This window comes from Sarcophilus harrisii, chromosome 4, assembly GCF_902635505.1.
Source record: "Sarcophilus harrisii chromosome 4, mSarHar1.11, whole genome shotgun sequence".
In the NCBI taxonomy this organism is placed as follows: Eukaryota; Metazoa; Chordata; class Mammalia; order Dasyuromorphia; family Dasyuridae; genus Sarcophilus; species Sarcophilus harrisii.
The window spans coordinates 351,168,539-351,195,820 of NC_045429.1; the positions used below are offsets into that span (position 1 = coordinate 351,168,539).

General features: G+C 35.5%; 2 protein-coding genes across 6 annotated transcripts in view; one reads left to right on the plus strand and one right to left on the minus strand.

The window, feature by feature from the left end:
• The window catches only part of RPS6KB1 (ribosomal protein S6 kinase B1), a 31,873-nt gene extending 21,049 nt beyond the window's left edge, over positions 1 to 10,824 (plus strand). For all 3 annotated transcript variants that reach the window (XM_023502134.2, XM_003767915.4, XM_023502135.2), the window contains exons 8-15: positions 185 to 275; positions 458 to 548; positions 1,051 to 1,158; positions 1,507 to 1,569; positions 1,722 to 1,799; positions 3,999 to 4,106; positions 6,239 to 6,351; positions 6,745 to 10,824. In XM_023502134.2, coding sequence (XP_023357902.2) covers positions 185 to 275; positions 458 to 548; positions 1,051 to 1,158; positions 1,507 to 1,569; positions 1,722 to 1,799; positions 3,999 to 4,106; positions 6,239 to 6,351; positions 6,745 to 6,982 — 890 coding nt within the window. In that variant the 3' untranslated portion in view covers positions 6,983 to 10,824. The remainder of the gene's footprint in view (positions 1 to 184; positions 276 to 457; positions 549 to 1,050; positions 1,159 to 1,506; positions 1,570 to 1,721; positions 1,800 to 3,998; positions 4,107 to 6,238; positions 6,352 to 6,744) is intronic.
• RNFT1 (ring finger protein, transmembrane 1) lies at positions 1 to 26,739 on the minus strand. 3 transcript variants are annotated; one of them, XR_004233891.1, is made up of 10 exons: positions 26,253 to 26,735; positions 23,977 to 24,437; positions 23,639 to 23,715; positions 22,078 to 22,178; positions 21,205 to 21,358; positions 19,710 to 19,871; positions 18,867 to 18,932; positions 15,896 to 15,997; positions 3,331 to 3,458; positions 168 to 254 (listed from the first exon to the last, which is right to left on the minus strand). XR_004233891.1 is itself a non-coding variant. In XM_031966517.1 (9 exons), the coding sequence occupies exons 2-9, from the start codon at positions 24,380 to 24,382 to the stop codon at positions 228 to 230; spliced, it is 1,095 nt and encodes a 364-aa protein (XP_031822377.1). In that variant the 5' UTR covers positions 24,383 to 24,437; positions 26,253 to 26,739; the 3' UTR covers positions 1 to 227. The 3 variants fall into 3 exon arrangements, 2 of the variants coding, with proteins under 2 accessions (XP_031822377.1, XP_012403502.3); XM_031966517.1 differs by lacking the exon at positions 3,331 to 3,458 and having other exon boundaries at positions 1 to 254; positions 26,253 to 26,739; XM_012548048.3 differs by lacking the exons at positions 168 to 254; positions 3,331 to 3,458 and adding an exon at positions 11,742 to 15,351 and having other exon boundaries at positions 26,253 to 26,716.
• Between the last annotated feature and the right edge of the window lie 543 nt (positions 26,740 to 27,282).

Genomic DNA, 27,282 nt, shown 5'->3' on the forward strand with positions numbered 1-27,282 from the left:
TTTTATGAGAATATGTAAGATTAAGTTAAATTCATAATACTTTTTACTGGATGCTTAAAAGTTAAAAGATAAGAAAAAGTTAAACATAGGATTCATCTAAACAGATTGTTTTTGTGTGTTTGTTTTCTCTTTTACACATACTTACAGTTCTCAGAATAACCCTGCTTATCATCTTTCATTTCAGGTCATGTGAAATTGACGGACTTTGGACTATGCAAAGAATCCATTCATGATGGAACAGTCACACACACGTTCTGTGGAACAATAGAATACATGTGAGCTGCATGTTGAAAGCAATGTAACTGTGGTCTGGGGGTAATAGCTAAATTTTTCCGGCTTTAAGTAACCGTTCACATTGTTAGTAGAATTATTTCAGATATGGTTTCTTTTTAATGCTAATTAACTTAAAGGATATCCTATCAAGTGTCCTTAGGTGGATTCTTTTTTTTTGTCATAGGGCTCCTGAAATCTTGATGAGAAGTGGTCATAATCGTGCCGTGGACTGGTGGAGTTTGGGGGCATTAATGTATGACATGCTGACTGGAGCAGTAGGTGCACAGTTAAAGACTGCATGCTTTTCAACTTATGGCGGGTAGTTGTTGAATCAGTGATGGGGGAGCAAGCATACTGTTTAGAGAGATGTTAACAAATGTAGTATGGTTTTAAGTTGTTTTCAAAGCAAGTCCTCAGAGATATTAGAAGCAAACTTTGGTTTTTAAAGTTCTTTTCTCTTTCCTTATTTGATTCTGAGAACACCTCTGTGAAACTTACAGGGACAAATGAAGAAACAGGCAAAGAACTAAAGTGATTTGTCCAAAATTGCCTAGCAAGTCAATGATAAAGGCTGGGTCAAGAAATCTAAATCTGCTTAATTTAGTAACTTTTAAGCTTTTGCTTAGCATCTATAAAATCTCCATATATTTAGCACTCAGCTTATTTTTCAGCATGAAAACTGTTGTTTTGGAACATAAATTTGTGAAACTATTTTTTAAAATCCTTTTTTAATTGTTTTTTTTTGTTTGTTTTTTACTCTGATCTTTCTCCTTTCAGCCTCCATTTACTGGGGAGAACAGAAAAAAGACGATTGACAAAATCCTAAAATGTAAACTTAATTTGCCTCCCTACCTCACACAAGAAGCCAGAGATCTGCTTAAAAAGGTAGGTTTTCTTCAAATATATACAAATATACACACTTATACAAACATAAACACAAAATATATATAGTTGGCTTGAGACAGACAAGTAGGATTAAACTTTAATCCATTTTAGTTGGTACATAATCGGTATTTTAAGAAATGAAATGATTATTGACATTGGTCTAATAACCATGCTTTTCTGGAAGATAAAATACAGACATATTTGATCAGAAACTTTTCTTTTTTTTCCCCCCAATAATATCCCCAAGAAATTACTGAAAAATAGATACTATAATTTTAATAACTATGAACAAGTGTTCATAAGAGTTAACTGTTTTAAATCATTCACCTTTTCTTTTTCCTCTCAAAGCTGCTAAAAAGAAATGCTGCTTCACGTCTTGGAGCTGGTCCTGGCGATGCTGGAGAAGTTCAGGTAAGAACTGGGACATTGGATTCTCATCAACTATTTTATGGAAGATGCATTTTTATTTTAAAGTGGTGAATGTAGAAATGTTGACCATGCTTGAAAGGCTAAATCATAGTGAATTTATTGGACTTGGTCAATTATTTCTCTGGTTTTTTTAGGCTCATCCTTTCTTCAGACACATTAACTGGGAAGAACTTCTGGCTCGGAAGGTGGAGCCCCCTTTTAAACCTCTTTTGGTATGTATAAAAAATACTTGGGAGAATCTGGCTCCCCATTGTTGAGAATGATGCATTTCCAAATTAAGAACTATTGTCACTTCCTATTCTGTTATTAACTCTAGACAAACTTGTCTTATTCTTACCTCTCTTGGGAAATGTCATTTTGTAAAGTATTAAAGAACTATTGCCACAAGTGAATGCTTTCACATGTGTGAAATGAATGCTGCTTAGAAACTTTGTGACCAATTCAGGATATTGGAAATTTTTACCTTGTTTTTCCAAAGCTTTTTTTAGTTTTAATAATTGACAGTCTTAACTCCTCAAATAAGTAATGAACAGGTGAATTAGTGTTCATCGGAGTTTTTCCTGTTGATATTTCCTTTAATCTAGAAATTGGTTAGAATTCCAAGATACAGATACAATTTATTCAATGCCTGGAATGCTTTACCTCTTTCCTTTCCCCTCCTGGAATCTTTTGCTCCTTTCAGAGATAGGCTCACATACTATCTCACCTTCAATTGGCCTATTTTAAATGAATCACTTTGAATTTTTTGTCCACAAGAAAATTTTGTCTCTTAGTAAGAATCACATTAGATGTACTTGGGAGTGAGTAGGTGATAAGAATAAATTTACTCTCTCAAAGTAGATTCTGTATTTTATTACTTGGGAAGTTTAAAGACAGATGAAGATGGATAGGAAGTCAAGAGAATAATGAATCCTAGATCTTGTTCTGCCACAAATTGCTCGAGTGACTTTGGCGAGTCACTTTGAATTTGAAAAATCTGTCAAATGACAGATTTGGACTAAAAAATGTTTTTACCTCTACTGGTCTTTGATATATGTAATGACTATCTCCAGGGCAACAATTCTTGAGATTAATACCAATAGTAATCTAAATTATGATTCTAGATTTAATTGTAATTAAATCTAGCATGAGCTCTAGCCCACAAGCTGAACATCTTAAATTGGATGTCATATGGTCCTCTGAAACTCAACAATTCATTGTTTTATTTCTTCAAACTTTTGTTACTATTGAGGACAGCACTGAGATCTCATTCATCCAAGCTCACAACCTTGGTGTAGTCTTCTGTTCCTCTCTCACATTTACTTCACATATCCAATCTATTGCCTTTCTCCACCCAGAGAACTACGACTCTAATTCAGCCCTCATCATCTCTTACCTGGATTATTGCAATAACTTCTTAGTCACTGTTCCCTCAATCTTCCCTCACATTAAACTATCCTCAACTGAACCATTAAAGTGATATTTCTAAAGGACAGATCTAGTCATGTTAGCTCTTTACTTACTAAACTCCAGTGGCTCCTTTCTATCTCCAGCATCAAATTTAAAAACATGTTTGATTTTTTCAAACACTTCACTCCTTAGTCTCTATCTAACTTTGTTTTATTTCTCTTTAGCCCCCATTCACTTATTGTGATCCAGCAGTACTGGTCTTCTTAACTGTCCATAAAACATTATGCTCCTATCTCCTTATTCCATGCCTTTTCGTTGACTCCCCTTTATGCCTATAATGCTCTACCTCCTCACCTTTGCCTTCTGGTTTTCCTGGCTTCCTTCAAGACAGTGCAAATCTCATCTTCTGCAGGAGGCTTTTCCTGATAGAGATCCTCACTCCATTCCCTTTTTCCCCCACACTCACCTCTCTTTTATCTTCCCTAAGAGAAAAAGAATATCTGTTTTATTAGTAATGTTAATAGTTATAGCCTCTTTTCAACCCCATTGTTTAAGCCTTAAGTACTCAGGAAGTGAGTTAATGAATGCTTGTTAACTGACTTTAATAAATTAAGGTGACTCTCATATCTTTTTTTAAGACAGGAAACTTATTGAGCACCTGTCATGTGTAAAATACTATACTTAGGTCTTGGGGAGACAAAGGTAGAAAAACAAAACAGTCCTTTGTCTTCAAGGAGCAGACATTCTATTGGAATATGATATACACGGGTCTAAAAAGTGTCAACTATTTAATAGGTCTTTTTTTTTTTTTTTTACCAGTTTTTTAAAGCACATTTAAAACATTTTGCAGATTTTCATTCTTGATACTCATACTTCCATTTTCAGTATCAATATCTGTTAAGAGCCAGCAAATCCTAGAATTTTATTAAAGCCAAAATAGCACTATAAGCCTCATTTAGAAGTTTCACAGATGAATACAAGATTTTTTGAAATAGCCTATTTACTGTTTTATTTTTATAAAGCAATCTGAAGAGGATGTGAGCCAGTTTGATTCAAAGTTTACACGTCAGACACCTGTTGACAGCCCAGATGACTCAACTCTCAGTGAAAGTGCCAACCAGGTCTTTCTGGTAAGTTAAGATTTTCATGCATCTCTGGGAAATGAACAGATAACAGTGTCCCTCAACAAAAAAAAGTTATTTTGTGGTGGTTTTCTTTCTTGTTTTATAGCTCATTTAAGTCACTTAAGAGATTCTTTTTAGAAAATTTCCCCATAACAGTGCATTTGAACTCCAAAAAGTGGTCCTTAATCCAATACCATACATGGCAGATGTAAGAGTTTAGAAAAATCATTGTTCCCAGCAGCATGCTTTTCACAGCTAACTTATCACCTTACTTCTACCTAGAGAGTAGGTAAGGAGTAGAAAATGTTATTTTATAGCTTCCCAATTATGAGTTGGGGATAAGGGATAGTAGTCTTTAGAGAAAGGGGACGATTAAAATCCCAAATATATAACATTTTAATACCAGAAAGTTTGTAATTGTATCCTTTATTTGCTAGAGGATTTTGATGTTTTTGAAGATCTCAAATAAGTTAATCATATTTTAACTTGTCATTTTTTCTTAACCATATTTTTACTACATTTATCCATTATCTAGGGTGGGATGGGGGGTAAGGAATAAAAACCATGAGATTAGAAAAGGTTTCTAAAAATTAGTTCTAGGTCTGGTGTAGTGCTGAACTCTTTAAATTTTGCCAAAAGTATCATTGAATAAAAGGATATGTTTTAGGAAATTAATATCACTTTTTCTTTTATTTGCTACAAAAAATGAAAGTGCTTCATTTTCTTCTCAGAAATTGGTTTAGCCAAAGAACTTTTCCCTTCAGTGATGCAGAACAGTGTTTCAACTAGAGTAGTAATTGCCATCAGTAAACAACATCTGGAAGTATTTTATTTAAGGATGGAAGAAATCAAAAGTGGTAAAAGTGAATTTCACATAGGTTATATTAGTCTCTGGCTGAGATCTTTATTTCCTCTCCAGTAGTAAAATTTAAATACTGCATTCAGTCCATTTCAATGGAAATTTATTATTGTATTGCCTAGCTATCATAACACTTGTACTTGATATTAATGGACCAAATCTTTTAAAGTTTGTTATATTGCCCTTGGACCTTTGTGCCTAAAGTGTTCCTCTTACTTATCCAGAGGTCAGCCTTCGAGCAATCTCAAGCCTCTGGGACACAGCCCCAAACCTGGAAGTATGAGGAAAAAGGCCTTTGAGCTCCAGAAGTAGTGGTCGCAAAGCACTTCCACTAAAAACCGTCATGTATTTTGTCTTACTCTTAGTAAGACCTTATGATATTTATCACACAATTCTCAACCAGCTTGATTATCTGGTTTCCCAGCCTACAGCAGATTAGAAGCAGCAATTTAGAAGTGGGATGGAGGTGGGGCTGTTAACTGCTGTCTCAGTGTGCCTGCCTGAGAAGTGACAGTCTGACAGTGAGGTAAGAGACAGAAAAACTAAAAAGAAGACACAGACTCTGTATTATTATGTACTACAACAATAACTGTTCATGGTGATGGCTTGAAGTCATCAAGAAAAAACTAAATTGTGTTTGTCCTTGGGTTTAAGAAGGCAGGCAGGTGTACAACCATCAGATTTTAGAAAGATTTCCATTTAAATTATTTTTAGTTTTGGCACTTGAATGGGTACGTTTCACTTAAATATAGAAAACTTCATTTATGTGAAACGTCATTCTTTTATGATGCCAGATGAAGCAGATGCATGTATTATGACTCAGGGCTTAAAAGTCAGAACATTGTTGATGTCTTTGACTTGCCCATAAGAAATTTAGTGTATTGGTTTAAGTTCCTATTAAAAAAAAACTTGAGTGGAAACATAAATATTGTTTACATCTGTCTTATGCATAATCATGTTGTAGAGTACATGTTTTCTTTGCTTTTCTGCCCTTTGAGGTACGACAGGGTTTTTGCTTTTGGTATATAAGAAACCTGTTTTCAGTAGAAATCTGTTTTCCTGAGGCATGTGTTTAGGGAGAGGTCTGGGAGGAGGTTGGCGAGTATGAAAATAGGATTGGGTGGGAGAGTATATATATAGACTGATGATTATGATGCACTTATATTTGGTATGTCATTAAATAAGTTTTTAAATTACATGTAATATATATATATGTATACGTATATACATATATATATATATATACATATTATCACAGGCCTATTGATGTGTTTTTCAGGGTTTTACATATGTGGCTCCATCTGTACTTGAAAGTGTGAAAGAAAAATTTTCATTTGAACCAAAAATCCGATCACCTCGAAGATTCATTGGTAGCCCTCGGACACCTGTCAGGTATCTGTCAGCATAGTACAGCTTTTTTCTCTATAGGAGAGGTGGATGAGCTTTCCCATTCTCATTGTAATATTAGCTGATAGTTGTCAAGCTTTAAAGTTTGCAAGCTTCTCATTTTCTTCTGTCTTTTCACTCAGTTAATTTAGTGCAACATTTTCTGTTCATCCTATTGTACGATTGGTAGAAGATAAGTGAAATATTTGCTGCTGCTGCATAAAAGCTAATTTTGCTATATAGTGTCTCAAAAGGAATAGCCTTAATCTTATTTTCCACATGTGATGTTAATATATAAAACAATGAAATGAAGGTCCTTGAATACCATCGAATTTATTTTAGTGTAAATTATTTACCTTTGAGACAGCTACTAAGTGCTATTTCTACTTTGTCTTAAAGCCCAGTCAAATTTTCTCCTGGGGATTTCTGGGGAAGAGGTGCTTCAGCCAGTGCAGCAACTACTCAGACACCTGTGGATTATCCCATGGAGACGAGTGGAATTGAACAAATGGATGTGACGGTGAGTGGAGAGGCATCAGCACCACTTCCAATCCGACAGCCTAACTCTGGGCCATACAAAAAACAAGCTTTTCCTATGATTTCTAAACGGCCAGAACACTTGCGTATGAATCTATGACAGCAACATTTTCAACAAATTTCAGGCAAAAAACAATGGGACGTGAACATCCTACAAACTGAAATATGAGGGCTCAAAGGGTGACAGCCTCAAAGGGCCAGTGTCATATTGCACAGGACAGTTTGGAAAGAGGAACAACAAACATGGGTGTTTCTTTTCTTTTCTTTTCTTTTTTTTAAATCAATCAATGGTGCAAAAAGACTAAAGAAAAATAGTATTGCCGAATTATAGGCACATCAGTTAACTGATTCCCAGTGACATCTTCTCACCTTATCAAGGATTTTCATGTTGATGGCTTCAAACTGACAGTATTAAGGGTAGGATGTTGCCTCAGAATCACTGTTGTCATGCTTGTGTCAAGAAAGGCTAACTCTTTCATTGGGCAAAATATAAAATGCCTATACTTGCAAATGAGGACAAATTAGCATGCAAGCTTGGTCAAACTTTTTTCCAGCAGTGTGGAATCAAAGATAAGAGATACAATTTAACAATTGATGTTTTACGTGCAAAAACTTAATGAATCTTTTTTTTATATAAATATATATTTTTCAAATAGATTTTTGATTCAGCTCATTATGGAAAAGCATCCCAAACTTTAAAATGCAAAATGATTGGTGTGAAGAAAGCCAGACTACTTCTGTTTCTTCTTTTGGTGAAATAAAATGGTAAATGAATCATTGTTAACTACAGCTTTGGCTCGTTGGAGGGATTGGGGGCGAGCTTTCCTCATAATCCTAGGAGAAAATGGATCCGTGCAGTCATTTCCACTGGCAGTATTCCTATATTCTAAACTTAACTGGAAGCTATGGGATAGACATAAACTCTATGCCTTGTATTTTATCCTTGTCCTGGGCCTGCATTTCACTGGAAAAAAAAAATCACCATCTAGTCTTATACCAATATTTGGTTCAAAACCCTAAATATGGTTAGTCTGTGGTGCCCTAAAGGGAGTCAGGATAAAAATATGGGCAGGCAGAATCAGGGAAGATGGGACTGAGGATACTTTGGGGAAAGAATCTGCTCTCCGGGTTTTAGGTAATCTCATTACAGCTTAACTGGTAAGATCTTAAATTTTTATTTCTTTTACTGTGTATGGTGTTTACCCTCCATTTCCATTTTTCCTCAACAGTTTAAAAAGAATGGAAAAAAAGTATACTTTTTTTTTTTTTCCTGTGTTGGGGCTTAAGCATTTTCTGATTGTAAAAGTGTTAGATGGCCTTTTTGATGAATGTCTTCCACAGTAAAGAGACCTTAGTGACTTAATTTAGTAAACATGTTACAAAGACACTGGTTTTTTAAATTGTCATAAATTCTGTACTTACAGGTACAAAGGATAAAAATAAAGGTAACTTTACCTTACTTAAATGTCCTGCCTTAAAGAAAGCATTTCCATGATTTTAGTTGGTTTCATGAAAGGGTTAATATCAGCAAAGCTTTATAAGAGTGTGTGCTCAGGTGCATACTGATGTAACAGATGATCCATGCAAGTGCAGTTTTGTCTTGTCACTCTTTTGTCATGTCTTGTCATTAGTTCATGACTGTGCAAAGTCAGCTTATGTTTCACAACCATAAGAATTTTTTTTAATACACTGCTCATGCCAAACCTTTTTGAGCCATAGGATCCAAGCCATAAAATTCTTTATGCATATTGAATCCAGTTGGTAAAAGACAAGATTTGCTTTAAAATTCAGTAAATAAAAGTGAAATCCTGCCACTGTATCCAAAAGTGGATTTAGAAGTAATTTTTTTTTTCCCACTTGTGGCAGTATCTGAAATGATTGTTAAATGTTCCACTTTGAAAATGTTTTTTTGGATCTGGGGGAAAAAAGTTTTTTCTTTAAATTTTTTTGTATTGCAGCAGGTATTTTTGAGAACTTCCCAGTATTGCTCGATGGATAGTTGTTCAGGACAGAAATTAAACTTCAATGACTAACATCTTTTGTTTTTTTTTTTTTTTTTTGGTTTATTTGTGGCATTTGGCAAAAATGTAGAACTCAGTGATGGTCACGTCTATTGGCAGAGGGGTTTTATTATGAACTTTTGACATTCTATTGCTTGTATCCAAGCATATGAACATACTGTCAATGTACTTGGCCAAATTCTAGTAATGTTCTTCCACCAAAAGTCTCCTTCAGTCCTACTAAGAACATTTGCACTGTGATTGGCTAGCTATATATCCTATTCATAATATGATCTTTTTAAAATTAGTAAGAGTGACACAAATAACAATCTTTTTTTTCCTGGTCACACAAGTAGTGTTAACTATATACCCACATACTTAGTGTGTGTGTGATGTTTGGTGTGTGTGTGGGATGTGTGTGTGTATGTGTGTTATCTCCAGCTTAATGGCCATTAAAAATGAACTTGACTTCCATGCTGTCACATGCTAAGAAATCATACTTTTCATGATGATATCCCTGACATGACTGTGAAAACATGGTGTCACAGACAGCAAGCACACACCTATGCAATATGGCTTATTCTATTCAATTCAACAAACATCCATTTAAAAAACATTTGTTGAATTGAATCCTATATTTATTTGTAAAAATTCAAATGTAGTTTAAAGTCTAGAGTCATTACTAGTCTTAAATTTTCTAGGAGAAACTTCAATCTAGTTTATGATTATTTCAGGTAAGTGCTAGTATATAGAGCTTAATCTAGTGCTTTCTTTTAGTCACTTAAAATTTTATTTTAAAAAGGCAACTATAGAATTTTTTTATACAAGTTTTTTTTTTAACCACAATGTAATCACTGAGCTTCATGCGCTGATTTGATTTTATAGGATTTATAGTGTCATAGCTTTATTAATCTCAGCAGTTTACAAAACCCACTTTATGTAAAGTATTAAATCTTTAATCTGTACCAGAATTTTTTAGAAAAAAATTACTGAGATTTTTAGAAAGTATCCATTCCCTTCCCTTTCTAATTATTGCAATTAATCTGATTTAATCCTTATAAATTGTTGGTGTCTTCTCCCCTTACCCCCAATTCTATTTTTTGATGTAGACATACCTGGGATAAGATGCATGTTTGATATGCCACAATGTCAACTTTTATTACATTCTAGGTAATATATGGTTATATCTTGAAAGGAATTTGCATACAGAAAGATGATGAAGCTACAAACTTCATATTAACAAAGGACATAGTATTTAGGGGAATTTGTAGTTATGTGGTCACTAGTTAAAATTTATTTATATAGCCCTAAGGGTTATTTATGAAGGATTAGCTCTTTGATGCCAATATTTAAAATAGTGACTTTTTTACTTAAATTCAAGAAGTGATGGGAGGTGGGAAAATGTGGTGAATCATTGAAGTCCAAATCTCCTTTTCTATTAGTTGTATCACTAGCAGTCTGGAAAAAGACAAATATATACAAAAAGTATTTGGATCCATATGTCTCTTGTTGGGAAAGAGTATGCAGAACTGTTCATTTGTCTTAAAGGGATATGGTTGTTACATCTAAGGGGGATGGTTCACCTATATTGTGTTTGCTTTTTACAATGGTTTTTTTTTTTCTGCTATCCCAAGTTGGCTTTGCATCCATCTACCAGAATAAATTATTCAGCTGCCTTACTAGGAGTGGTATGAGGGGAACACCTTTTCTGCTTTTCATCTTGTATTTAGTTTACTGTAATAAAATATACTTTATTTCAGAATGAATGATGTAAATAGCAATTAAATGCAAATTTGAATGAACATGAACTAGAAGTCATTTTATTTATTGTCCTAAATCTAGTTAGAAATAATTAGGATGTATGCAATTTGGACAAATATGGTTAATGTTTATGGTTAAGCCAGTCTTATGCATGTATGAATTGTTCAAATTAGACAACTGGCTTTTCTATCAAAAAAAGGGGCAACTATTATTAAAATTATGGTTCCAATTGTTAACCAATCCATATAAACAGTGCTATTTGAAAGTTAATTGTGTGCTGGTTGGTAGATTTGATTGTCACGCTAAGAAAGCCAATGCTTAAGTACAGTAATTTTCAGAAAGTTTTGAATTTTAAGCTTAATAGATCCAGAGCTGCAACCAACCTCAGAGGACATATTATTCATTTTTATAGCTGGAGAAACTGAGGTTCAACCAAGTTCTGACTTTGCCCAAAGTCACACAAGTAGTAAACAGAGGTGGGATTTGAAACCGGATCCCCTAAGGCCAGTACTTTTTCCTATTTTTCTGTCCGTCTCCTTACTGCAATTATTGACATGTATGAACAAATTATTGATGGAAGGTAGGCAAATCTCTTTAAAAAAAAAAAAAAAAGCCATGTCTTGTACAGTTAGATCAGGCACAAAGAGCTATTTAAAATGCATGTGTGTGCATTAAATGTTTCTATGAGGGTTCTAACTTGGGAAGCCAAGGAATAAATCTCCACTTTCTGGAAGGTTTGCAACAGCAAGCACACTACACCCCGTTCTTGGAAGGACTACTATAGTAGGGCAGGAAGTAGATAAATGACAATTGTTTTAAGAACTATAGGGAATTAGCCTTTTACACAGGTTCTTAAGTAAGTTCTTTGGTTCCCCTTTTATTCCTACTACTTTTTACAAAGGACTTTCACTTTTCCTTAAGCCACTTTAAGGGCTAGAATGAAGCATCAGCTAAAAGACTGTTTTTTGTTGTCATCAGTGATAGTAGTGATATTTTGGCTGGCATTTGAAGAGAAGAAATGAATGGAGAGGGGAAAGATTTAAACTACTAGCAGACAAAGAACAAACTGACTTGAAAAACAAAAACTCTTACTCCCTCTCCACTTATCCCTCCTTTTTATTAGATTCTGAAAATATTTGGGCGCTAAATCATTGGGACAAAACAAAATGGCTGACACAAAATACACATGAATGCCTACAGTGCCTACAAAGATGACATATTTACACAATTAAAATAGAAGGTAGAATAAGATTTATGAAAAGTCCAAAGTGGTGAGAAAAGTTATGAGGAAGATAATAATTTTGAGCGAGGAAGATAATAATTTTGAGCTAGGAAGAGAAGATTTAATTTCTAAAAGGCATACAAGATAAAGTTAAAAATAAGATAGGTAGGAAATGAGACCCTGAGGAGACAAATCACAGCTAGAGAGAAAAGAAAGTTCATGAGTTCATCTAGGGGTTGTACATAGGATCATCCTGCAAAGGGAGACTTCTGTATATGATAATAGTTTTTAAAACTTTGCTTTTAGTAGTTCTCAGATTAACATTGCACCTTTTTGTGAAATAGTGGATTCCCCCCTCCCCGCCTTCATAATGAATGTGTTAAGAGAAGACAAAGTAGGCTTTGTTTCAAGAAATGTACTCCAGTTCTTTTGCACCTTCAGCATCTCCTAAGGTTAGCATAAGAGTGTCTCTCTACTTCACTAGGGTATTTATGGCCCAGTCCCATGCTACCCAATTTGTCATTGTTCTTAGCTATAGAAGTATAGATATATAGAAGTAAAGTAAAACTTCAAAATAGAGATAGGTATAGGTATGACTTGTTGGGAACTCGTACAGAGAGAACTCGTAGCAGAAATGACTTGGAGTCTAGATGCTTTATGGGTGCTATAGTGATGAGTTTTAACCAGAAAAAGTTAAGACAACATTAAATCATGTGCTGTTCAAGTTTTTTAGTCCCAAACTGGCTTCAAATTCAAATATTTATTAGTTACCTGTGTAATAGCACTGAGCTACCACATCCTACACAATTTATATAAGGCACAATCCCTGCCCTCAAAGAGCTTACAATCTGAGACAAATAACTATAACATAACAATATACAAGTGGAAAGGTAGCACAAAATATGAATTCCACTGGAGAGAAAAATTGCTGAAGGAAGAGGGCAGTAGTGGTGCTAATAAAGCATTATTTGAGGTATAAATAGTAATCTTATAAAAAGAGATGACATTCCAAGAATAAATTGAGAAATGGAAGAACAACAGTATAAACCCCCCAAATGCCTGATGCAGATCTTCCTGCCTATAATTAGTCTATCATACAATCCATCCCAGAATTTCTTAACTTTTTAGTGTCACAGGCCCTTCTGGAACGGAACTTTAATCGTAATGTTTTTAAATGAATAAAATATATAGTATTATAAAGGAAACTGATTATATTGAAAGACAGTTAGCAAAATGTTCTTTATAATGTATTCATGGATCTCAGATTAATAACCTGTGATCTAGAGGGCTGCTAGGCAGTGCAATGGATAGAGCACTAGCCCTGGAGTCAGAATGACCCAAGTTCAAATCAGGTCTCTGACACTTACTAGCAGTGTGACCCTGGACAAGTCACTAAATCTCAATTGCCTCTCTTCACCCCACTTCCTCCCCACTAAAGAATCTGTGATCTAGGTGATACACAGCCCAATCTAATTTTACTTAGCAATTTTCTCTACATTTCTTTTTATTAGGGCCACCCATAGCAATTTGTGGGTCAAATTAAGGGAGTTTGCAGAGAATATTAGCTCTTAAACTGGTAGCTCTAATGCTTTAGCAGATAGAACAAAGATCCCTCCACCCTACCAACTTTAGCAAACTCTTGGGGGAACTATAGGAAGCAAGGAAGCTCCTCTGCCCAGTTAAGGCATATTGCAAATTTAAAAGGCACCATGGGTAAAAACTCTAATTAAATACCAATTAGAACACAATTTCAAGAAACTTTCAAGGGAAGATTTCATCCCATGCTCTAACAAGCTTTTAAAACAAAGAACTTACAGAAAATTGACTTAATAAAAAGCCAACCCTGGAAAAATGCATTAAGTACAAATATATTCCTTGAAATACAGTGATGCAATATGATATGCTACTTTTACAGAAATCATAAAACAACTCATGAATTTGTAGCAGCAAAAATGGAAAATTCTTCTAATTTTTATAAAACTTAAACGAAAAGGAAAATGATTTGATACAAAATTTGAACTTTTTGACAAGTCTGTTCTGCATAAAAATTCTCTACTAAGTTCTTTAATTGAGTTTTCTTCCAAGAATGAAAATATAATTCTGAGAATTAGCTTACTAATGTAAGGTGACAACTTTTCCATTTATGTAGCACTGACTCATTTGATAATACTTCAATACCATTTCCTCAGGGAAGTAAAGGGATTAAATATGCTTTCTTTTCATGTGTAGAACAAATTAAGTCAAAAGAAATATTAGCTTTTGTGTAACTAAAAAATAAGTTACAAAATAATAGCCCAAAAGCTGTACAATAATTAATAAAGGAAGAAAGCCTGATTTTTCAAGGGCACAGTAGCCCCAAAGTGAACTACAGGAACAGTGCTTTAAAAAAAAAAAAAAAAGTGGATAGAAAGAAGATTGAAACAAATTAAATCATTTTGTGGCTTTAAAAATATGCAATCAATCTTTTCAGATTCAGGGTAAATTTTTGGAGTTTGCTCTTGGTGTAATAATATCATCAACAAATTATATTGTTTAACTATTCAAGGTCAGTACCACTAGATAAAAACAAAAATAATGCACACCTAAGTTGACAAGCAGCATGTGTGTAAAAAGTCTACCAAAAAATTTTAAATTTCATTTATTCTCATTGATTGATAGTTACAGTTAACAATACAAGTCAAAATATACCTTCCCTGGTCAGTCCCTTTGACTTGGAAAATCTGATTTAGACAAAATATAGTATTTAGAATTTTACATTTTAAAAATATAAATTTTATAAAATATTTTATAGGTATTGTTATTCTTAAAAGCCAACATAGGAAAAATACACTGAAATGTCTTATGGGAGCATAAGAATAATAGTAGGAATAATTCAGAATTGGGTTTCTAAAAGTTAATGCTCTCTTAAAAAGGTAGAATTGTTTTATATACATGTACCTAAAACCACGGAAAAATAAAATTTCGAATTCTGGCAGGAAAAAATGCCCGATTTCCTCAAAACAAACTACTACTAGTTTTCCAACTACCTACTGAAAACAATTTATCATTACATACATCTTTAAGTATACACGGATGAAAGTGATGTTTGAACAACACTGAACTAGAAGAAAAATCAAAATAACACAGGGTTGCTTTTTACCCATTTAATTCTTAAAATTTCATGTCTGTAGACAGAATTTCCTTTAACTTGTTTCTAATAGTCTAAAATGTCTGATTTGGATGCTTAAAAGTTAGTTTTGAATTAAAAAACACTGGAAATCCATTTAAAATTAAATTATAGCAGTACCCACATTACTTAAATATCAAATGAAAACCAGCATCCTATAAACACCAAATAGCAGTTGACAGGATTTAATAAATCTGAAGATGTGATGAAGTGGCTCCATCTTTCCATTTGTTTACATGGTCTGAAATAACAGTTCTGCAAAGTGGACATGTTTTCTCTCTATTAAACCATAACGTGATACACTCTTCACAAAATATATGCTGTAATGGAAGCAAGAACTGACTTTTACATTTAGTAAACATTCTATTTAACATTTTACTATCTAAAATGCTTATTACATTATATAGGATTTTCAGACCAACTTAGATCATATCTTCAATTTAGATACAAATTTGAGACTCTTAGAAATTCTAACTAATCCAGTCATACTGCTATATAGAGGCACATTCAGGAAATAGGTCTCCTGACTGAAAATTTTGTTTACAGCATCAGCCATATGATAGTTTAATTATTCAAATTACAATGCTGTTAGTGGTGGTGATAGTTATGCTTTTGAAATTGCACTTTTGGCTCAAATATGGGTATTTTTCAAGACTGCCAAATGAAAAATTTAAGTCAAATCAATTTCAAAATTTTGGGGTTTTCTCCCCAGAAATGTCCAGATTGCTTTCATTTTTAGTTCCCCAGATTTAATTTCTATATTATTCCTGCAATTATCTTCATAAACTAAGCACAAGGGGTAGGGTAATGGAAGGAGTGCCATGGGAAGGATGTGCATGGTTTTAATAAGCAACTTATAATTACCTGGCAGATAAGAAGGATAGGCTTCTGGAATTCAGCCTGACAGATGGAACAAAGTTCATCAGCTTCTGAACACTGTCTCTTGGAGGCTGTCACCCCATAACTCTACAAAAATAAGAAATTTTATTTTTATTTTCTGTCATTCATATTCCTTAATTTTTAAGGTTTTTGCCCCTCCATCACTTTCTTCCTAAAATCTATGTGATGTCAAATTTTTAGCAGCTTTTCTAGAGTCAGTTTGGGTTTTCTATCTGGAACAAACCTCCAAAGGGTTTATCTAAATGGCAGAAAGCAGTGAAATCATATAATAGAGGGAGCAGGAATCATTACCTTAGTAAGGGGAGATTTTGCAAAGATTTTTTCATATATGAAATTGGAGTCAAGAAGATCTGAGTTTGAATAGCAGCGTGACCCTGGGCATGTCTGTTGACCTCTATGGGTCTCAGTTTCCTCATCTGCAAAACAGGGATGATAATACCTATCTCACAGCCCTGTTGTTAGCATAAACACAGTGTTTTGCAAATTTAAAAATCCTACCTATGGCAGCTAGCTATTACAAAGTAAAAGAATGTTTCATCTTATACTAGTAGGAGCTAACTGGGAATTAATAAATTTGCATGAGGCTAATAGAGGCTGAAAAGGGAAGGGAAATAAAAACTCATAAATTTTTTAAGACATTAATAAACACCTTGAAAAACTTTAAACTGAGTTTCCAGGGCAAATATTTCGGCTAAAGAAACTGAGCAAAATTAAACAGATTAACCTAATCTGACAATGCTCCATACCTACAGAGTCTTTCATCTCTGCAAAGAGCGAGGCATGCAATTTTCATCTTTTCAGGAATTGTTTTTTTAAAATAGTATTTTATTTTTTCCAAATATATGTAAAGCTAGTTTTCAACATTCATTTTTGCAAGACTGTTACGGGTTTTTGTTCCTCCTACCCTTACCTTCCTCCCCTCCAAAACAGCAAATAATTTGATAAAGTTTAAATTAAATATGTGCACTTCTTTTAAACATATTTCCATATTTGTCATGTTGTGTAAGAAAAATCAGACCAAAAGAGAAAAAACATGAGGAAAAAAACTCCCCCAAATTAAAAAAAAGTGAAAATACTATGCTTCGATCCATCTTTAGTGTCCCTAGTTTTCTTTCTGAATGTAGACAGCATTTACCATCCCAATAATATCAGAATTGTCAGGTATTGTTTTTTAAGAAGTCAACTACACTATCTCATAAGGTTTATGTAGCTCTTTCACCTAGGTATATATAAGCTTTATCCTTGTTAATGTGTACAGCACAGAGCTTCCTTGATAGACTTTTGAATACAAGTCTATTTAAAATGCATATGGATTTTAACAATCAACATCTAGTGAAAAGTGTTCATCAAAATATTTTTCATTTGAATTTAAATCTTCAATCTGGCTCCCAACTCCATTACTCCACTGAATCTGGTCTCTCCAAAGGTTTCTTAATTGTTAGACACAGATTCTTTCAAAACTGTAGCTTGAAATTGTGGTACAACTTTGTAACCCTTATAATAATGGCTTTTTTTTTTTTTTTTTTTTTTTTTTAACTCAAATCCTTCTTGATCTCTCTTCCTTTAAAATTTCAACCTTTCCTCCTGGACTGATTCTTCTCTCTAGGTCTGATGTCCTAGTCTGCTCTCTCCTGGTCATCCTCCTGGATGACCACTCCTAGGGGCCTTCTTTACTGGATCTTCCCAGACCTGCCCACTGAATTATCTCCTAAGGGGCCCCTGTTCTTCCTCTCCAGTATGTGGTGTCAACAGCTTCCATGAGTTTCATAATCATTTTTTCTATCATTTCTATTTCAGAGATAATTTCTCAGATCGATATATCCAGCCTTAATTTCTCTTCTAGTTTCTTATCAGCACATAGTACCTCTTGGACATTTCCAAGTTCCTTTCTGTCATTCAGGCCTCCAGCTTCAGTGTTATCCTCAGCTTCTCTCTCACATTCATTCCACATAACCAATCTGATGCCAAGTCTTGTCCTTTCTACCTTTTATCACATCTCTGGCACGTAACCCTTTCTCTCCATTCAGAGAGCTACCAGCTTGGTGTAGGCTCATATCACTTTTTTTTTGCTGAGGCAATTGGGGTAAGTGACTTGCCCAGGGTCCCATAGCTAGGAAGTGGTAAGTGTCTGAGAACAGATTTGAACTCAGGTCCTCCTGACTTCAGGGCTAGTGCTCTATACACTGCTGTGCTACTTAGCTGCCTCTACTTTTTGCCTAGACTGTGGAAACAGTCTTCATGTTAGGTTTCCTTGATTCAAATCTTTTCCCTACTTCCATCCACTCAGTTGACAAAGTGATTTTCCTAAAACATTGCTTACACAATACAACTCCCTATTCAATAAATTCCAATGGGTCTTAAGGTGTTTTGTGTAGCATTTAAAGCTCTTTAGGATCTGAGCCCTTCTGACTTGTCTTCTCATACTTTATTCCTTCCATATACGCTGCAGTCCATCAATACTGGCCTTTTTGTTGTTCTTGGCACATAACATGCATCTCCCTATTCCATGCCTTTTCACTGGCATGGAATGCTCTCCAACCCAGAATGTTCTCCATCCTCACCTGTAGCCTAGCAAGAGGCCTTTCTGCTCCCACCCAACCCTTGTGCCTTCTTGAGATTACCAACTATGTTCATGGCATATATCTTTATGTGTACAGTTATTTTCATGTTATCTCTGCTATTAGAACAGAAGCTCCTTGAAGACAGGAAATATGTTTTTGCCTTTCTTACTATCCCTGTGCTTAAGCATTTAATAAATTCTTGCTGACTGCTTAGAAAGAAAACCTGTGTCTACCACAGTCCCAATGACAAAAAAGGTGAAAATGCAAACACAATGTGAATCTATGAGTACCTCTTAGAATATGCTATCAGGATAACATTTTCTAACACAAAATACAAGTAATAGTTTTCTGTAGCTAGAAAACGGGATACTTACTGGTCGTGTTAAAAATATCCGTAAAGCCCGCCTGAAAGTTCTCAGATGCCCAAAAAAGTCTAGAAGCTGAAATAGTGAATAAGAATAAGTGGACTTGGTACAAAAAGCTACGGTTTTCCAAGCTTTAATGCAATTTTCAGTTATGTAATAATGCTCCTCCACCTTATTCCCCAAATCACCTAATTCAAAATCTAATAGTTTAAATCCTAAATCCATTTTTTGGAATGTAAAATTTAAATTCCTACCAAAACTTCCTTTAATTCCATATTAATTGTCTCTCAAATTTGATTTCAATTTCATTATAGAGTTAAAACAACTCTTTGCCAAGTTGATATGATCCTATAGGGTCAACTAAAATCACAAATGACAAATCAAATACATAAATGTTCTACCTGCATGCAGGTATATACATAAGGAACTTCACCTTATACTCTGTCCACCATACCTCTATAATCTTGTTGTAGGTAAAAATTAACATGATAATGTCGAAAACCAATAAGAGAAAAGTGCATGGCCTTATGTAGGTCTTAATATATATATTTTTTTATTACTTTACCATAGTGGTAGTTCAGATTAAAGTATGGAACCCTCAAGTAAACACTACCTAGCAATATCATATATAATTTCTAACTTCTCACACTAAGTCAGTTAAACTACTTGCCTTATATTTTTACATTAGAAAAAACAAGTTTAGCAAAGTTAAGTGACTTACTTGCCTGTAATTATTTAGTCAATAACAGGGTGTGAACCCCAGCTATTGTCTCCATCAATGGTCACTCTCCTGAAATATTTCTTAACAAGATTTTTAGTAAACTTATAAAAGACAAATTCAGTATTACATACTTTTAGAATGAGGTAGAGTAGACCCAGTAGAATCCCAAGACTCCATCCTGTTACACTGCCTCCTAACTCCCCATAGCTAACAAGGTAACGAAACCAAACTGGAATAGGAACAAAAGTTCGATAATACTGACATAATTCTTCTATAAGCATATACCAATAGCCCTAAAAAAGAAAAAAAAAACATATAAATCCACAGTGAGTTTTAAGTATATAACTTTATATACACAGCTCTATAAATCCTAATAGCCTAAAGGGACTAGAAAGATCATTTAATCTACTCTTCCCCCATTTCTTCAATCAGGAAATGTAGAATCCCAGAGTGGGTGAAGAGGCTTGTCCATGATCACATGGGCAGTTAAAAAGCAGAACCAGGACCTGAACCACTGGTTCCTACAAATATTAATAACTACTAATAAAATCCAGAGTGATAGCTTTACTTAAGAAATTAATAGATATTGTTATACTTCATCTTATAATCACAGTCTGATTCCCAGATTATGTAGGGAATTCACTTCAAAACAGAATTTTAAGGAAAGAATTATTAAAGTAAAAATATGTCAACTGGTCTTCAATGAAAACTAAACAGCTCTACAATATTGTTTTAAGAAAGTATAAAATGTAACTTAATTTTAAAATACAATGTAATCAAGACAATTATTAGACAGGAACACAAACTTATCATTGTCAAATCCTAAATTTCATCATCATAAGACTTCACAGAATCATATTATCTAGAGTTGGAACAGATCACACATTGAAACCCCTCCAGTTTCCCTCTGACTTACAAATGAGAAAATAGGCTTAGAACTATCTCTTCTAGGACACATTGTACCAGAACCAGAATGGGAACCTAGGAATCCAGCTTTCTCTATTCTGTTACTTAGAATAATTCCAAAAAAAAACTTGTATGATTGTATAGATCATCCAACTTTATTTAAATTTTAGCATGAATATCTCTCTTCACCTGGGAAGTATGTAAAACTGGAATTGTCAATGAACTATTAAGATATGAAAGAAATGAAAAATCCCAGAAAACTTCTCAGTTACTTATTTTTCTGTCTTTTACTGAAAAAGTCAGTTTTTTTTTTTAAGATTTTTTTTAAAGATTTTACTGAAGAATTAGTAAACTATTAACTGGCAACTCTATAGAGAAAGATATCTAAATTCCTCTAAAGTTCAATCTGTATTTGACTTTAGGCCTACTTTTCTTTGTAATAGATGCATTTATTATACCTCTATGATTTCCTTGACCTAACGTTGTTTGTATTTTCTAAACAAGTCCCAGCTAGTAGTAGAGAATGGTCAGCCAGAGATGACAACTGCTGCAAGATAATTCACAAAATAGAAACAACATATAGATAACTGAGGGAAATGCATTAGGGTTTTCATATCTGATGGTTTTTAATTAAAAAAAAAAAAAAGTTGCAGGAGGACTTTAAATCCAGTCCTTTTAATATTAACATTTTCCCCACATGAATAGAAGATAGTTTCTTACCTTGGATTTAAAAGATATCACGAAAGAAGGCACCAACAAAATAAGGCATTTGAAGCCCATGAAGAGGAATTTAAGGATGAAGTCTGTAATTCCCACAATCCAGAGTACCTCCCAGAAGCTCAGAAAATCCAAAGTAGGATTTAAAAAGATCAAGCTATCAAAAGAAATACATCAAGTTATTATTTGGGGGAAAAAGTGTTACTCTATTGCTAAAAAAAAAAAAAAAAAAAAAAAAATTGGCTAAAAACACTTTATATAGAATAATAATCTAAGACAAAATTATCTCAAATTTTGATTCAGAAGGATAATGAATTAAAAATTTCAATTCCTTAACAGGAATTTTAAAATAAATTTTTGGTTTCACTTTTTCATATAATCTAGTTTAATTTACCATCTCACAAACCAACCTTCTAAAGTATCTCACACTTTTATTTAAGAATGCAACTAGATTCTACTTTATTAAGCCTAGAACTAAATCCAACAATACTGTCTTCTACCTCAATTCTACATCGTAACAGAGTACAAACTGCTCTTGGTATGAAGTCTCTAAATCAGGGGTCCTCAAACTTTTTAAATAAGGGGCCAGTTCATTGTCCCTCAGACTGTAGGAGGGCTGGACTATAGTAAAAACAAAAACTTTGTTTTGAGGGCCTTTAAATAAAGCAACTTCATAGCCCTGGGTGAGGGGGATAATCGTCCTCAGCTGCCCCATCTGGCCCACAGGCAGTAGTTTGAAGATCCCTGCTCTAAATGCTCTAAATTCTATTTGATACCTGAGAAGCAGCCTGTTAAGTCTTTGTGGATATCTAAAAGACAAAAGTTTCCAGTAAAAAATACTGACATACATAAAAATGGGACATGTGCTCCAATTACCTGTAATAAAGTGATTGAGACTGAAAGGTATAATACAAGAGAATGGAAGATCCTGCTAAAAATACCAGTAAGCAAGCGCACTGTACCTTTGAGCACCTTTCCTGTAAAATAAAACACATTTTATGATTTATCACTGAACTTTCCAGAATTTAAATGCATATGAATAGTTTTAAATTTCACTTCCAGATTTTTGAAGTTATTTTTATGGAATGATTTGCCTTAAGTATAGAGAACATCTGGTTCATTTGTAAGTCACTATAATTTGTAATTTTAGTTCTTAATAAAGTGGCAAAATTGATTTTAAGACAAATTTTGCAAATACAGATTTTCCTCAAGATAAAAAAAAATGTCTTAAAGCCCGTTTTCAAGTAGATTAGCTCACATGTAAACAGATTATAAAAGGACTAATACCCAAGTACAACAAAAGGTCAAAACAAATTCCACTTGGGGTAAAGTTCCACTTTCTTCAAAAAGGAAGATAATTTTGTTGAACTTTTAAAATGTTAATATTGAATTTGAAAGTCAATAAAAGTGGTTTTCTAAAGGTCATTTTAAAAATTGTCAATTCAAAAATACTTTATAAATTGTATCGAGTCATCTTAAGTTCTTAAAAAGTAATTAACTTTATTGGGTAAATCATATAGTTGTTTTTTTTTTTAAACACTTAGAATCTCTTTGCCAAACTGAAAAAGGACTAATTTCTGCTTGTGAGTTATAGCTGAAATGTATAGTAGTAAAGTTGCCTTAATGTGAAATCTGGCAAATTAATTCAATTTTTCCAAACATTAATATGAGGATATACTTTTTGAATGTCTCAATTTTCCCACATTCCTTCCAACATTTATTATTTTCCTTTTCTGTCAAATTAGCTAATTAAAAATTTTTTTTATTAAAGTTTTTTATTTTCAATACATATGCATAGATAATTTTCAGCATTCACCCTTGCAAAACCTTGTGTTCCAGATTTTCTCTTCTCTTCCCTTCCCCTTATCTCCTCCCTTTCCCCTAGAGGGCAAATAATCCAACATATGTTAAACATGTGCACTTCTTCCATATCAATTTTAGGGATGTACTTTCCAAGCAATCATTTACTTCACCAATTATGTTATGATACCCTTACTAGATTTTCTTAACATTGGAAAGGCCAATAAAAGTTCAATATATTTATTTTAAACTCAATTCTACCCTAAAACAGTAAGTAGCATATTTGGCAAATGTTTATAGAATAGAATAGAGGCACTTGTTCATTTAACTCTTTCTGTAAGGTTAGAAAGTATCTTTTAAAACCTAAAAATGCTTAATCCATCAAGCATTACTCCTCTATCAGGATTCCAATCACATACTTTCTTCTCTGATCAAATGAGGAAATGCAACGAAAGGATAGGCAAATTATCCATGTAATGTAGTCGAGAATGAAACCTTATGAATGTCACAGTGCATACAGTTATGTCTGCCAAATTAACATGATCTAATTTTTCCATTTCTCTCGAAAGTTAGCATGAAAATCTAGAGAAATTTGGTGTTTTAAAAAAAATGTTTAATTGCTGAATATTGTACTTACTCTTAGAAAAACCTGATTTACAATGCTTTTGTTTGCATACATAAAAGTTGTTAGCAGCCCAATTCCAAGAGAAATGCCTGTTAGAAAATAAGTGCCAGTTATTTGGAAGGAAAAAAAAAATCAAACAGGAGTTTCAAGATAGCAAAATAAATGTTCAAACGTTTAAAAAGTATTCAAGCTAGCAATGGAGTATGGAAAGCTAAGATAAACTAAAATAAAATATATCACATTGTAAAAAACTAACAAAAATAACTGAAATGAATGTTAAGTTATCCAGTAAATAAAATAAAATAAATGAATTAATTTAGCAATTAGTTACTCAAAAATCACTATTATACCTGTTATATGCTGCATTACAAGTTTGACACACAAAATCAAAATATATGGAAGACTTTTCTGCAACCAACGGAACAGATAGCGAAACTCAGAGATAGAACTGCTTCCATTTTCTCCGGGGTCCATGGTAACATCATCAGGTTGCCTTGCTTCATTGTGTGAATGACTCCTTAATCGACTGTGTATGCAGCCTTGGGTATTGCTTTGGGAAGCAGATCTTAGGTTTCTAGGGCTCAGACTTTCACCACACTCTCCAGGTACAGCGCTTATCTGGATGTGAATTTCTCCAGGATGATGGCAAGCACCTTCACCAGTCATTCTTACAGAATGGGCACAATGAGAAGCTGGGGCAGTCTCACTGCCTCCAGTTCCTGGCAGATTGTGAAGATGACTACAGCTGGCTTGCATGGCCTTAGACTGCTTTTCCTTTGATCCAGATTTATTTGTTTGAGGGTTATATCTCCTAAGAAAATAATTAAAAAAAAAAAGACTTAAAAAATATATTTGGGAAGAGAATTATGATAAAACAGAGAAAATATACTGCCCTTTAGCAATTTTTATTTGCCAGAACTAACAATCACAGCAGGTATTATTTTTGGTATTTCAGGTTTATATGGCTTTTTACTAGATCCTTATTCCTTCTTTAGTTCTTTATTAAAAACCTAGTACCATAATGTTCTCATATGTTAATTTCCTACATAAAAATTCTTGTGCAAACATGGAGGGAACTAGGTGGGACGGTAAATAAAGCACCAGGCTTGGAGTCAGGAAGATCTGGATTTAACTGTGGCCTCTGACATTTACTACTGTGTGACCCTAGACAAGTCACTTAATCTTATTTGCTTTCCTACCTCATCTGTAAAATGAGTTGGAGAAGGAACTGGCAAACCACTCCATCCAGTATTTTTACCAAGAAAATCCCCAATCAGGTAATGAAAAGTCAGGTGACTGAAAATAACTGAACAACAAATGAATCCTACTAAGAGAAGGCAGTAGATTAATCTCTATTAGAATGGATGCCCAACCAATGTTCACCTAAAAAAGAGCTGAATTCTACTAACAACTCAGCTTTTCACTATATTAGTTTTTAGTTTTCAACACCTTAGATTGCTAGTTTGTAATATTGGAACAATATCATCTAGAATCTCTTACTAGACCATTAGAAAGGCAAATGATAAACTACAAAACCATCTGGAATTTCTTAGGAAAATAATATTTGCCCTTAATTAGCATCATAATGGTGAATACAACCCATAAAATGGTAAACTTGGTGCTCAGTTTAGAGTTCTACCCCATGAAACTTTCTAGAAGACTGGAGCCAAATAATCTTGCATGATTACCCATAATTAATGCTGCAGTCAACAGCAAAGCACTATTTAATTTTTTTTTAAGAGAATGCAGCTAAATGACTTCTAAGCCCATAAAACAGCCACTTGTTGACAGTCACGGATTAATTCTGCCAGGTCAACCTTCAGTTTGAAGAGTTAAGTAAAATGACAAGTTTGTACCCTTTTAAAAATGCGGTGACTACATGAGTGGATCCACTGGCACAGGGGAGTCAGACGTGAGTGGGGGCGGGGCACCAAATCTTCCTCCTAAGCAGACAAAAAGCCGCCAGGGACCCCGAGGCCCCGGCTGGACAGCGCTATCTCCTCAGGGGAAGGGAATTTCCCTGGCTTTGGCTCCCAAACAGACCCCGCCCCAAATGAAAGGGGAGTCCAGAGCGGAAAGGGAGGTCTCTGCAGGAGTAGGCAGCTCCAGTAAGCCAACGACAATTCACCAAGTCCCTACTTTGTGCCAGAAACTGCTAAAAGCAGAGAATAGAGTTCATCATCTAAAACGGGAGACAATGTGCAGACAACCGTGTACATACAGGCTTTTAGATAGGACAGACTGGAAGTGCCCGACAGAAGAATGGCACTATAATGAAGGGAAAAGTGGGATTCGGCCACGGCTGAGACCCGAAATCGGAGAAACCTGGAGGCGGAGAGAGGAAGGACGCGCATTCCCTGGCACGGGACACAGCTGATGCAAAAGCACGGAGTCGGGAGCCCGAAGGTCGGAGTCAGCAGGAAGGAGGGCGCAGGAGGGGAGGAGGACGGGTTATACAGAGCTCAGAAAGCCCGAGTGAGGCTCTTGGATCTGATTCCGGACGTTACCAAAGAGCCTCCGGAATCTCCAGAGGAGGGGAGGAGGACGCGGGGGGCCTCCCCCGTGAGACTTAGCCAGCAGGGAAAGCCTCCCAGCCCCCAGTTCCGTCCGCCTCCCCGGAACTCACCTCTCATGATGAGTCTGACGAGGCCTCGGTGGCGGTGGTGACGGCGGCGGCGGCGGCGGCAGGAGAAGGAGGAGGCGCTGCCGCAGAGGGCCCGTCACGCCAGGCCGTCATCACCGCCGCCCTCCCGCAGCCAACGACTGGCACGGCAGTGCCCGACTTGAAGAGGCGGGGGCGGCGGCGCGCGCGCTCCCGGAACGTGAGGATCGCGCACGCGTCTACGACAGCCACGCTGCGAGGCGCCCCAGGAAGGCGGGGCAAGAGGGGGGCGGAGAAAGGGAATGAGGTGGCGGAAATTAGGAGAACGGGGAAGGGAGGGTTCGGATGGAGTGGAGACGCGTTTCTCGCTTCATAAACCGTCCCTAACTCTCCTCCCCCCCAAGCTATTTAAACCAATCAAACAATAAATAACCGCCCCCTCGCGGTAAAAAAGAAGCTCTGAGATTCGAATACCAAAGTGGGTCAAGAGGACGGAGCTCGGCCCGCCCGTAAACTCGGAGGCGGCGGCAGAGGGCGGGGCTTGTTACTATGGGAGCCGCGGCTCGCGGCGGTTGCAGCGCGGAGGCCCCAGGAAGCCTGGGACCTCCGCCCCAGCTCGGACCCGGAGCTCGGGGACAGGTTACTATTTCCTCGGCCCAGAGCTTCCGAACTGAGGCGGCCTAGGAAGTGGAGGTCTCACCCGGTCCCTTGGGGCGGCCCCGGCTCTCGCTGGGCACCGCGGGGCTTCCCTAAGCTCGTGAACACGAGATAGAGGGAGGGACCGGACCCAAGCTTTGATTTCTAGATAAAGAAAATCTCCCGGGCGGGTTGGCGTTCTCTGCTACGGGTTACCTGGGGCGCACAAAGCCCAAGCTTACCCTGCCAGTATGCGTCAGGGGCAGCGTTTGAAGCCCGGTCTTCCTAAAGCCAACCAGCCCTTCCCCCAATCTCTCGTTAGACGTATGATTGAATCTGACAAATGGCGCCTCCCCCATTTTTCTGAGTGAGCGTTTTTTTTCCTCCTCCGTGTGTAGTGCAAAATGTCTTTTCCTTC